The following is a 14,006-nucleotide window of genomic DNA, read 5'->3' as shown; positions in this document are numbered from 1 at the left end:
TGTGGAGAAATTGTTTATTTTGTCTTTGTGGGACTTGGCATAGTGTTTATAAGTTCTTTTTACTGAGTGTTTGTCAAAATATAACTTTTTGAATTGGTAGTTTTACCAGCATTTGCAAATGGTCCTAGGAAAGAGGCACTATTTTGGCCTTGATCATGGAACAGACTGCTAGACCTACGGTTGATGCTCCTTTCAGCCGCAAAGAAAAAGTTGAGCAAACAACCTTTGCCACCACACCAGGCCAGCAATTTTGCCTGTGCTGCCTCCATTTATTGCCCCTCAAACCGCGCATCTTTTAACCTGGATCTCTTTGGAGCAGCACTTAAAGCCACTGGGACCTAGGGTTAACCATATCCTCTGCGGCTGTGGGGAGAGCCGCTCTCGTCAATCTTTGGAGTGGGAGCAAGGAGGTTTCCCTGCTGTGTAAATCCCTGGGGAAGCAGCTCTTGCCATTAGTGCCATGGTTGGCCCTGTTTTTCCTGTCAAAAAGAAACGGAAAACTAAGTATGTATGTGTATACTCCTCTTCAAATTTCTTTAGACAGAAGTAGTTTACTGGGTCTGGCTCAGGGTTTATTTCAAACTGTTGATCCTTCTTGCAAAGTAGTTTCAGGTAAAAGAAAGAAGGTTTGTCTCTTACTGAAGAGATTCAAGATTCTGAATCTGAACAGAAAGATGCAGGGACGGATTTATTTCTTTTTTTTTTTTCCTCTGATTTCTGTTTCAGACTCTGAGGAGATCTCAGTTTCTGATTCCATGTGGGAGTTTCTTTTTCTCTGAGATTTAGAATGTTCCAGTGTTATTGGTGGGAGAACATTGAGATGTCTCACTCCATCAGATAATACTGAGTTGTTACAGAAGGATTTTCCAGAACCCATTCCTCCTGCTTTGTCCACTTTAGTGGATGTGTTACTGCCTGCAATTGTCCTGTTAGTTGGACAGCTGCCCCTAAAAAAGTGGACGAGATGTATAAAATTCCTCCTTGTATACGATTCCCAAACATGACCCAGGAGCATTATTAATTGATCACACTGCCAATTCCTCAGTTAATTTCAGTCCTACTCTTATTTTTTTTTTTGATAAGTATAGGAAAATTATTGATAGGTCTGAGGCGGGGTTTTTACTTTTACAACTGTTTCAGAATTTGAATTGTCAGGGTCATATGTTAGTTTGTTTTGACAAATTGTGAAAGTATGAGGAATGTTTTATCTATAGTTCTTACAAGGGAAGCCTATATTAAATAGCCTAGTTTCTTCTTTTGCATGTCACTACCCATTGTTTGTAGTGTGTGTATGATTCTGTCGATGCTTCTTCCAGGGCTGTGGCCACTGGTGCTGTTTTTAAGGAGGTTTGTATGGCTGTATTCTCAGAGCTTTCAAGAGGATGATAAAAATAAGATTTTAAATTCTCCCTTGGATAGAGATTTTGGGCTTGGCCCATCTGCTGCAGAAGTGATAGTGTGATGAAAGGGGCAAGCTGGTCAAGGCAATCTCAAGATTTTTCAGCTATCCTTTTACAAATTGTCCAAGGGATTTTCTCTCTCATTTTTGGAAAAAAACAGAATAAATAGTCTCAACAGAATTCAGGTAAACAGATGTTTAAGAATTAATGGCAGGGGAGTTCCAAAAAGGTCTGCCTCCCAAAACCAAGGACAGTCCACTATGTCTGACTATTCAAGTGACTTTGTGCCTCGCTCCCACCCTGACTACCATTTTCTTCAAGAAAGCCTTAATCCTTATTTTTCATTTTGGCAACAGATTGCTTCAGACAATTGGGTTCCGAATATCATCCGTCAAAGTTACAGATGGCAGTGGGAGGAAATCTCACCTTCCCAGTGGGTCATTCTTCATCCTCGAGACCAGACTCTCTTGTTTCCACCTATGTATCACATGCTGTCCCAAGAACTGATGGAACCAGTTCCTCCTTCCAAAGTGGGGAAGGGTTTTTATTCAAAGTATTCCTAGTGCAAAGACAAAAAAATGCTTTATGACCAGTCTCTAGATCTTTCTTTCCTAGACCCGTTTGTGATTCACTTCACAATCTTTCACCTCTTTAAGTTTCCTGGTTACATTAAATTTATAAGATGCTTATCACTTCCATGTTTATCCAGACTTCAGATGTTTAAGGTTTTGTATGTCTGAATCTCATTATCAATTATCTCAACACTTGGACTGTCCAGTCCACCAAGAATGTTCACAAAGTGCTTTGCTCCATTTATAGCTCCTTGTAGGCTTCTCTGGGTATCCATAATTTTCCTAGATGACTTGCTTATCTTTGCAGAGTCTTTTTCAAAGTGTCCAGAATCGATCCCTTTATCATGAGAGAGTTTGTAAGCTGGGATTTTGAGTAGAACAGTCAAGTCTTCCTTGAGTCATGCTCATAGGGTTATGTTCCTGGGAGGTTAACTAAACTTCTCAGCTCGAAGAGCTTTTCTTCCACAGGAAAAAAATCGATCCTTATTTAGCTCTTTCTAAGGTTTTCCTCTCAGACTTAAGTCACTGAAAGGGAATACAAGATTTTGGGTCTCATGGCATCTGTGATTTTCATAATACCCCTGGCAAGACTCCGCATGATAAAGATACAGTGGTATCTAAAGTGTGTCTGGTCCCAGCATCAACATTTTGTCTTTTCAAATCCTAGTGCCTGGATTTGTCATAAGATCATTTTTTTGGCAGTCTGACAACAGATATCTTTGAGTCCAAGTCTTCCCTTCTTCCCTGTTCCAAAGCAGTCGGTCAACACAGATGCTTTGGACTTCATTTGGAGGGATAAAAGCACAGGGTGTGGGACACCAGCGAGAGATGCAAGCATATAAATATTTAGAAAATGCTCTCCCAGATCAAAGCACTCTGCTCTTTGAACAATACTTGCATCTCTGGACCTCTTTGTAGTGGCTTCAGACAATACCATAGTCATGTGGTACATCAAAAAGCAAGGTGGAACCAGGTCATACCCTTTTTGCAGACTAGTCATTTTATCTTGGGTATAGCCGCAAACTCACTCTACAGGCATCCTACATTCTATCAGGCAGACAAGCTGAACAAGACCAGGCAGACCCTCATGAATGTAACCTAGGTTGAGGGTCTTCCAACATTTGATCCCTTTGTGAGGAGTTCCTTAAGTAGGCCTTTTTGCCTCATCTTTGAAGAATTAAAGTGGCAAGATGCTGTTTTAGGACTCTGCAAGAAGGCTTGGAGGACTTTCCGTTTCATTGGACAGGAATGTTCCTGTATGCTTTTTCATCCTTAATATTCAGAAGGAATCTCCCAAAATCACTGGAATGACTTTCTTCTAGCTTAAGTAACTGGCTTTCCTTTCTTTCAGAAGTGGTCAGTGGCAGTTACCAAAAGCTTCCTCACAGTCTGAATCTACTCGCACATGTACAGGAGTGTATTTGATACACTCGGACATCTGTCATTTTCAATTGACTACATGGATGGTGAGTTCTTAATTCCTTTTAGGTACCCATTTACTGAGGAAGTGCATCCAATACTTATGGAAGTAAGAAAGTCTGCTACTAGTAAATCTTATATTGGCTAATGGGAAAGGTTTTCTGTTTGGTGCCAACAACATAACCAGCACTCATTATGGGATAGTTATCTTGCACACTATTTGTCAGTTACTATCCAATAACCTTTCTTATTCCTTTATCAGCCATTACAAAATGTTTACCCCTTCATCCTCCTCCTCCAATGCAGTTTCATGTCAAAATGTTATTGAAAGGGATTTTGCACATGAGGCTGCCAAGTAAACCAGTGGCCCTAAATAGGGTTCTTAATTGTGTGTTAGAGAAGCTGTTCTTGTCTCAGCTGAGAGTCCAGGCCTGTACATTTCTTTTTTCTTGATAATGATGACCGCATACATTATGGATCTTCACAACCATATATATATATGTTTTGCATATTTCTACCACACATAGAAGGGCCCGTCTTGTAGTAAAAGCAAGCAGTGTCCCCTTGTTAGAAAGGAAATGGGGAGGTTGAGTTTATTACAGTTCAGAGCACCTGTGACTTCCTGTATTAAATATATGATTTGTTTAAAGCTAAGGACAGTCTTGTTACTTTTTTCAGTGCCTAAAGGTCCATCTGTTGCCAGAGCGTCCATTGATGAAATAAAGCAGCCATTCGTTGTTGTGGTACTGAACCAACATTAAGGAAAACTTGCTGCTTTCCATAAAGAGAAACTGTCTGGTTCTGTAGATAATTTTTGAGGCTGTCCTTAACCCAGTAGACATAATAAAAATGGAATACTCATTTACTTTGATCAGTTAATTTACCTTGTTAACACAATCGTTTACACTTTTCAGCCACTTTCTAGACCACAAGAGGAGGGGAAAGTATAATCCAAGATTATTATGAACTGTGTAGTCTTCTTCACAGGTTCATAGGTGTATACTAGGCTAATGGCCCTGGAGCCTTTACAAACCTAGCCCATAGGATTACCCTGGCATTGTGCCACCCGACCTTAGTTCGCAGTGCCTCTGTCGAGTAAAGCCACTGGAGTGATCCCTGGGTTGAATTTTGTTTCCCAGCCATTCATCAAGATTTCTCTTGAAGAGGGCCAGTGAGGTACTCTGCTTGACATGTATGGGAAGTCAATTCCATAGCATGGGCAGTCTCTGGGTTATGAACCTGTCCCTCCAGCATGTTCTGTTGATTGTGGTAATGAGGCTGAGGTCTCTGGAGCATGTGGTACGGAAGGATTGGGATTTCTTCAGATGTAGCATTTCTAACGGAGCTGGGTCAGACATGGCTTTGTAAGTCAAGCAGAGATCGCCTCTAAGTAAGCGATATGAGACAGGGAATATTTGGAGTTTTTTAATCTGTGCATGTAGGACAAATGTTTAAGGCCTAGGATCCTCTCTGTGTGGTACATTTGCTGCCTCTCCAGTTGCAGGTGTTTAGTGAGGTACATGCCAAATGGGGCATTGTACTCCATGATTGGCCTAATGAGGGAAGAGTAGAGGGAGACAATGACCTCTTTCTTCCTGGATGCAAAACTCTTAGCAATGAGATGTGCCACATCAGACTTTCTGACCACAGTGGCAGTGTGGTGGCCAAAAGAGAGGTTGATGTCAACCTGTGTTCCCAGATCTCTTATAATGCCTTCTGTGTTCAGTGGACTACCATCGATGTGGTAATTCATGGGAACCGGGTTTTTCCCAAAGGGAGGAAAAAAAGGACATTTTGCTGGTTACTGTATTACAAAAGTGCATTTCTTGCCTATTTCACATTGTCTGTGATAAAGGTGAGAGAGGAACTTTTATGTCCAGCACAGGTTTCTCCAAAGAATTTCTCATCTTGTCCTTCAAACTCCTTTCCCAAAATCAAGCAGTGCATTAATCAGTCACAAGATTCAAGAATTAAACTTTCCCCAATGTTTATTTTTCTAGCTCTCAAGTGCATTTTCCAGGAAGGTAATTTTTGTTTTTTTTGGTAATTAATTTCTAAAAGAAGAATTTAGGAACTCTAGGCAGGTATGTTCAGTGTGCTACAGTTTCTTTTTTTTATAAAGACCCGTCTTTATTTTCTTCTAAATGTAATCGGTGATGGTTTCTGAAGTCATCCACTAAAGATCTGTTATGCTGTCAGTAGGGAAAGGAAGCCAGCAGTGAAAGATGACTTGTCTAAATGATTCTTTTTTTCTGTCACAAGATCTTCCAACCTTTTTATAAATGCTTAAATTTGGCAGATGACTGAGAGTGGCTGTCCGTAGTATATGTTTCAGGAATGTGTTTATATTTGCATCCAGCTAAATGTCCATCCACAGGTTCACAAAGTGCTGCAGTCTCAATTTGTGTATTCATTTTATCTGCCAGGGTTTTTGAAGTATCGTATCTTCAGCATAACATTTGAATCTTGTTGTTATTCCTGCCTATGTTTCTCTTAAGTGAGAGTTCAGCAACTTAAACTGAAACCAGACATCAAACTATATAGACACACGTACAACGACCACCAGTGAAAAGGAATTGTCATGAGTATTACAGGTTCATAAGTGTTTACTAGGCTAACGACCACAAGGGCTTTTTTAAGCCTAGCCGTGCATCCCAAGTAGAGTAATGCACATAGGTTTGCATTTTTTGAAGGAAAAAAAAAAGAATGTTGCTGTACATGGTGCTTTGAATTAACCACCTACTTCAAGGCTGATCAAACAAGACGATGCACTTGAGCCTCTCCATGTTAAAATCACCATGGGCAAATCCCCATACCACTTTATTGCAAACTATAGCCCCCACCTTTGTGATGGAGGAAAACCAGAACATGTATTTAAGCTTACTAGCAACACTCCCTCTCCAACAAACTACAGTATTCATGGATGACTTTAATTACCCCACTATTAACTGGAAATCGTATGAGACACCAAATAGGCAAGCGCAGAGATTCCTGAATTTTGTAAATACAAACTCTCTGGACCAGATTCAGTACACTGACAAGTGCAAGCAATACTAAATGTTCTACATAATGTGATTGAGTGCTGCGTACCCCCTATTGTAAATATTCTCTCTGGTAAGGTCAGCCAGCAAAATGGTCTCTCTTTTTTGACGTAAAAATAAAACCTGGAACCCCAGCTAACCAAGGAATGTTTAGGAACTCTCTTAGGCCAACTTACAACTATTAAGTAACAACCTGGCAAAATTTCAAAACCCCGCAAACCCTGAGAACAGTGTTGCCTGTGAAGAAGCCCTACACAAGCTTGTTAATAGGTGCTTTGAGGCAGCTGTACCCACCAGGGTTAAGTACAGAACTCAGAAAAACAAGCCACCCTTGTGGAATTGACATCAGTAAGCTGTGTAACAGAAGGAAGAAAATCATGGCAAATATTTAAGGTATAGTGCCCAGCAAGACGAAGGCAACTCTAATCAAGCTAAACAAACAACTCTGAGGACAAAAAGAAGTCCAACAAAGCCAAATCTGAGGTAAATTTTACCTCCCATTTCAAGGACAACTGCATGGCATTCTTTAGCTATGTCTGCAACATCAAAGGCAAAACACAGTTGTGTGCAGAGCTCATTGTAAATGGAGCCACCTGTACTGAGCCAGAAGATACAGCAAACTTACTGGCTGACAAATTCAGCTCTGACTTTACCCCTCTCTCCCCCCCAACTTCCCATCAGGAAATGCCATCAAATATAATGACCCCGTTGTCACTAGGGAACAGGTCCTCAGAGCACTCACTAAAGCCAAGAACACGGGATTGAAGGGCCCAGACAATTTCTCAGGATGCCTTCTCAATAGCACAAAATTTGTATCGGGCCCTCTGGAAATGATATTTAACCGTACCCTCCAAACAGGCATCTTGGAGAACAGCAATACTCATCTCTGTGCACAAAGATTGGCTATCTACAAACCCTGGCTACTTAAGATCCACAAGTCTTACTAGTCTCCCATGCAAAGCCATGGAAAAAATTATCTTTGGAATGATCAATAATAACATAGGAAACCTCCCGATACTGGATCCCAACCCAGTTTGGTTTCATCAAGGGCAGGTCATGCCTACCTATCTTGATGGACTTCTTTGAGAAGGTCATCAGAGCAGTGGATGAGGGCAAGATGGTTCACACTGCCTACCTTGTCTGGCCAAGGCATTGGAGACAATATCCCATTTAGGCATTGTTAAATTCAAGAGGCTGTGTATAAACTCTTAAGTCACCCACTGGATAGCCAGCTGACTCATAAGACCCAGGAAGTTAGAATCCGGGAGTCCAACTCTGCTAAGAGGCTAGCCACAAGTGAAACTCTTCAGGGATCGGTGCTGGGACTGCTCATTTTTGGCATTTAGTTCTCCGAAGCCAAGACCAATGTCAAAGGCCTCTGACTGACCAAATTTGTAGACTGTTGCAAATTAGGAGCAGTTGTAGAATCCTCCACTGACACTGATGTTTTCCCAGAAGGGCTGACATAGATAAATAACTGTCAGAGCCATGGACTAAAACTAAATGCCAGGAAATGCATAGTAGTATCCTTTGGAAAATCATGTACCCCAGGTAACTAGCATATTGACAACACACCCCTAAGAGTCAATCCAGTAGTCTGAGACTAGGACACACGCATTCAGTAATCTAGCCTTTGACCGTCATGTGTCTACAGTAGTGAGGAAATCAGTTTGTTTTGCAACATATAAACAAAGATATGGCATCTAGGTCCAAGGAGGTCATTGGTAGACTGTATTCAACATTCATCAGTCCTGTCATTGAGTAAAGTGCCCCCTTTGGTATGTTCCTAACTAGGCACATCCAACAATTGGATTGTCTACAGAGGTTCCTCAGAAAAAGAATACAGGGCGTAAGTAACGTGCCCTTTTCGCACCACTTCAAAGCCCTATCCCTTGTTGAGGGGATATCTATGCCTGACGTACAAGGTATTGTCAGATCCCACCCTGATGGAAGTCTTGCATATCTGCAAAACCAACAGCACCAGAATTACCCATTGTAAAGACTTTAACATTGCCCGTGATATAAATTGGACCTGCTGGAGAGAGAGTTATATCCCAGAGACTATCCCTTCTCTGGAACAAGAAATGTGAAGCAGAGTTCCTCCTTAACCCAATTCAGGTGCAGCTTGGACAGTTGGCTGGGGGAACAAGAAATTCATCCCTGGTTTGGCATCGGTCTCTCTAATGGACACTGACAGCCTGTAAATGGGTCATCTCCCAGCCCCCTGCTTGTAAATGTTTTATCTTCCAAGCCCTTGTACACTTAGCAAGGGTACCAAACTTCTCAGAGATGTGGTATGCAGGACTAGGCTTAAAAAGGCCCTAGTGATCATCAGCCTAGTACACGCTCTGTATACACTCATATTTGCTAATGTGCAGTTACTTGTCATCTTGTTTTATCTATTGTCCACTCATAGTTAAATAATGCAGTAAACTTTGGATTTATGGGAAGACGTACATGTGACCCTAAGTTTGTTTGACTGTGTAGATTGCCAGCTAGAGAAGCTTCCCATGAGACCAAAGGACAGAGCACGAGTCATTGATGCAGTCAAACATGCTCATAAGTTCTGCAATGTGGAAGAAGAAGAAACTGCTTATTTAAGAAGGTAAGAATGGAAATGTGTCCTGTAAACTACTGCAGTGAATGGCCTGACCTTTCCAGGTCTTGAGGCCGATGTTATTCCTCTATTTTATTGTGTTATTTTGAATGTGTTGAAAATTATCGAACTAGGCTTACAGGTGTGCATTTGTAACTGTGGCCTTGTGCCATCTCTTGGTGTTTTTCCCCAAATTGCTCATAAATGCCATTCTTTCAAAGTACTTCATGGGTTCAACACTTCATATGCTACACAGTGAATGCAAAATGATAGCTGTGCACTACAATAAGACATTTAATAATAGTAGTAGAGATTACATGCAATGCAAGTAAATATACATCGGTTTTGTAGCAACAGTACCTATTGAGTGGCATTAACATTGCTGGTGTTATGTGGGTGGTGTAGCAGATTCAGGACTCCCCTTTTACTAATGAGGATTTTATTTAGATTGATTATTTATACCTAAAGAAATGAGAGTTAAAATATACACTAAGATGTTTATGGTCTGTGGAGTTAGCATGCCTAAGATCTTTCTTATAGCTTCATGGTCTAGATTCCAGAGTTGACCTATTCTCATTCTGTAGAATTTGCATGTTCTCTCTGTGTGACATGGGGTATCGCCTAGGAGCATGTTTGATGCTCTAAATTGCCCTTATATTTTACATTTACATAGGTTTATGGTAAGCCAGCAGTATGTTAACAAGTGTAGGCTTAGCCAATACATTTGTCAAAGCTGAGAAAACAGTAGTAAGAGGTAATACTAATTTGGGATATATAGATAAAATATTTTCAGCATGGATTATGCTAAAGGGAAGGGATGTAATTAGAAATTGGAAAAAAGGGAGGATAAGAGAGAAAGAGGCTGGAGATGCCATAATGCTTAGTTTGGTATACTTAGAAGTTTCTTAGTGAGTCTTTACCCTTGCCTTTCTGTCCTTGGCCATTTAGTCATTTAAAAAAAATAGTAATTTAGCATGCTCAGTAAGGTATAATCTGATGATAATCTTTGTTCATTCTTTACTGATGGGTTATCAGTTCTGCCCTCGGAACTGAGCCGGCCTCATACCAAGCTCGCATCAGCCAAAAACTCTTCAGCCAAGATCCTACCCAGAATGCTCTGCTCCCTGTTACCTCCGATCTCGTTTGCCGCGTTGCTCTACAGCTGTGCCAAGCCACTCTCTCTCAGCTAAGTAAATAATTTTTTGAAAGTTTCTGTATTGTTAGTGCTTAAAAATTTTCAGTCAGTTACTATCTCTATGCTCCTACCCTATCGTAACATTAAGCCTCTCTCCCTATAGTTTTTCTTCCCTTTTATTAACGTTTTCTTACCTTTGAGGTAATTCTTCAGTACCATCATTGGTTAGGCCCTCTCCTTCTGTTTCCAAGGCTTCTCCCAGAGGCAGGCCAGGTTTAGCTTCTGTTGGTGTCACTCCTAGTTCAGCAGGATCTGTGCCTAAGAAGCACATGCTTAAAATGGCAGAAGATTTGATTACTCTGATTAGAGGTTCTTTGCCCCCTCCTGATAAGAGGCCTAGGGTGGAGCCAGAGTTGGGAAGTTTTGAGCAGGCTTCGGATGTTTCAGAGTCTTCGGCTGAAGACTTGCAGGAGTACTCTCCTTATTCTGATTCTGATGCAGATGATTCCACTCCTTCTGCTTCTCCTCCAGAGGATTTTTCTTTTTCAGAGACACTTCATTCTATGAGGGAACATTTTAAGTGGGAAGGTCAGGACTTCTCTGATTCTCGAAAAGGCTTAGGAATTTTTGCTTTTACCCCAACATAGGCCCTTGGCTATACCCTGTTCTGGATGTTGTGGAAGATGTGTTTTCAGAGGCTTCACTTAATCCTGATTCTCTGCCTCCTGCCTGTTAAACCGATAGGTATTACAGGGTGCCTGAGGCTCATAAATATCTTTTATAAGAGTCCTAGGGCGGACCCAGAAACTATTAGTCAGGGACCTAAGGGTGTCAAGGCCTCTGTTGTAAAAAATCCGGTTCCTCTAGATAAAGAGGCCAGAGCTTTGGATAGATGGGGAAAGAAGGTCTATACATCTTCTACCTTAGCTATGAGGGCTTTGAATTGCCAGTTTCATATGTTGAAATATCAAAACTTTCTTCTTTCTCAATTGAAGTCTAAGGTGGATGCTCTGGCGGAAGGCATTGAGTGTAAAGAATTACAAGATTTGGTGCATGTCTCTGAACAGGTGGGTAAGCATTCATTACAATGTGGTTTTGATGCTGTGCAGGCCTCGTCTAGGGTGGCTGCCACTGGTTCAGTTCTTCGCAGGCACGCCTGGCTGAAGGATCAGAATTTATCTGACCATGTTAAGACAAGGATTTTGGATGCTCCTTTGCAGTCTGATGTGTTGTTTGGTTCACCTGTGGAGTCAGTCTTGAAGAAAATGGAAGACAAGGCTAAGTCTATGCAGGCTGTTAAAGATTTTTGCAAGTTCAGCCTCCAAGTTTAGTAGGAATTTGCCTGCTAAGGGGTGGACGATCCTTCTTATGATTCTCAGTCTAGGGGTAGATCTAGACGTGGTAGGGGCAGAGCTCAGAGTTCTTTCAGACCTAGAACAGGAGTTCACCTGCACAATCTTCGGTGGGGCAGGGGCCAGTCCTTTCGTAAACAGGCCCAATGACCTACTTTTCAGCTGCCAGATCCTTCTTGCCTGGCAGCACCTTTGGGAGGAAGGTTGGCACTCTTCAAGGAAAATTGGATTTTGATTACCCAAGACAAATGGGTATTGGATATCATACACCAAGGTTACAAGTTTTATTTCCATACCTTGCCTCCTTTCAAAGGCATGCCAGACGTTCCTCCTCAGCAAAGACTAGAGGCTCACAGACAAATTTCTCTACTACTTCAAATAGGGGCCATACAACCGGTCCCTCTGCCAGAAGTGGGCCTCGGATTTTATTCTCGCCTGTTTCTAGTACCAAAGAAAGGGAACACGTGGAGACCAATTTTGGATTTATCTATCCTCAACACACATCTGGACATTCCCAAGTTCAAAATGTTGACGTTACAACAGCTTTTACCTCTGCTGGGCAAAGATCACTGGATGGTGACTCTGGATCTCAAGGAGGCTTACCTTCATGTTCCTATCAGGCCCAGTTGCAGGAAGTATCTGCGCTGGCTGGGACTTTTCATTATCAGTTCTCTGCATTGCCCTTTGGCTTATCTACTGCGCCCAGAGTGTTCACGAAGGTTCTGGCTCCAGTGGTAGCTTTCTTCAGGCTAAGAGGAATACAAATCTATCCTTATTTGGACGATTGCCTGATTCTGGCCCAAGGAAAGGACCAACTTCTTCATCATTTACAGTATGTGATGGCAGTGTTAAGATGCCTGGGGTATTCTGTGAACGAAATAAAGTCCAGTCTAGTACCCTCTCAGGACATGTGCTTTCTGGGTGTGAGACTGAATACAGCATCCCAGATGGCCTTTTTAAACCCGGACAAACAAAAGAATCCTTCTCTTTACTTTCACCAATTGTTATGGCAGTCCAGGCTGACTGCAAGGACAGTCCTTCAAGCCTTGGGGTTCATGGCATCTTGTATTCTGGTACTTCCCAATGCCAAACTGCATATGAGGAAGCTACAATGGTATCTCAAAATGTATGGACGAAAGCACTGCCAAGATATGGACACTGTCATTCAGATAATACCTTGCATTCAAAAGGAATTTTTGTGGTGGGCTCAGGAATGTCACCTAAACAAGGGACTCTCTGTGACCCGACCAGAGGCGGTAGTCAGATTCTAACGACAGATGCCTCAGACAAAGCTTGGGGAGCTCATCTAAATGGAAAATGGGTACAAGACACGTGGCCTGCCAGACTTCAACATTTACATATCAACTTGAAGGAGATGTTAGCAGTCCAATTTGCATTGATAGCTTTCAAGGATTTACTTCTTCCAGGGCAGGTGTTGATTCAAACAGACAACACAACTGTCATGTGGTACATCACCAAGCAAGGTGGGACGCATTCATATTCTCTATGCAGACAAGCAATGATTTTGTGGGAGACTGCTCTCAGTTTACAGCTAAATCTTCAGGCAAGGTTTCTGCCAGGAGCACAGAACTCCTTAGCAGATGTGTTGAGCAGACAAATTATGGATCCCCACGAGTGGAAATTGGATCCGCATGTATTTCAGAAATTGACAGTGTTATGGGGAACTCCAGACATAGATCTGTTCGCTTCTCCACTAAATTACCAGCTGCCAAAGTTTTGCACAAAAAGGTTTCATCCCACAGCTTGGAAAGTGGATGCTGTCTCATTCAATTGGAGCAATCTTCACGTGTATGCCTTTCCACCTCTGCCTCTCCTCCCAAAGGTACTCCTGAAGGTCAGACAGGACAAGCCACACATGATTTTAATAGCTCCGGATTGGCCTCGACAGCACTGGTACCCATTACTGAGAAGTCTGGTAGGAGCCTCCATGGCCTTTGCCTTGATTCCTCACCTGCTGTCTCAGGAGAACAGTCATTTACTCAATGTCAAACTTCACTCTCTACATCTAACAGCCTGGCATATTCTGTTTTAAAACCCTGGAGGGTCTCCGCCCACAACAAGTTTTGAATGTTATTTTGGAGGCCAGAAGGCCTAGTACAAGGAAAGTTTACGCAGATAATTGGAGGAGATTTTAATTTTGAGTACAGCAAAGGACTTTGATGTTTCTAAACCTAATTTAAGTGTTGCTCTTCAATACCTTACTGAGTTATTGGACAAAGGTTTGTCCTTCTCCTCTATAAAGGTTCATGCTGCAGCAATTTCTGCTCACTATGACTGTGACCCACCATTATTTTCTCATCCTTTGTTTAAGCAATTCCTTAGAGAGGCAAAGAATATAAGACCCCCATGAGAGCTCCTACTCCTGCTTGGGATCTCAATTTTGTGTTGGAGAAACTCACTCTACAACCTTTTGAGCCTGCAGCAACTGCAGAGTTGAAATATTTATCATGGAAGACTGCTTTTTGTTGGC

The 14,006-nt window shown here is 41.9% G+C and overlaps 1 protein-coding gene across 1 annotated transcript in view; it reads left to right on the top strand.

Annotated features, from left to right (window-relative positions):
* Nucleotides 1-14,006, top strand: part of STEEP1 (STING1 ER exit protein 1) — a 433,968-nt gene that overhangs the window by 63,301 nt on the left and 356,661 nt on the right. The window contains 1 exon segment of the mRNA XM_044057097.1: nucleotides 8,920-9,037. Within this exon segment, the coding sequence (XP_043913032.1) occupies nucleotides 8,920-9,037 (118 nt within the window).

This window comes from Protopterus annectens, chromosome 15.part0 (genome assembly GCF_019279795.1).
Source record: "Protopterus annectens isolate FY-2018-M chromosome 15.part0, PAN1.0, whole genome shotgun sequence".
NCBI lineage: Eukaryota > Metazoa > Chordata > Ceratodontiformes > Protopteridae > Protopterus > Protopterus annectens.
This window is presented reverse-complemented; position numbering and strand designations above follow the sequence as displayed.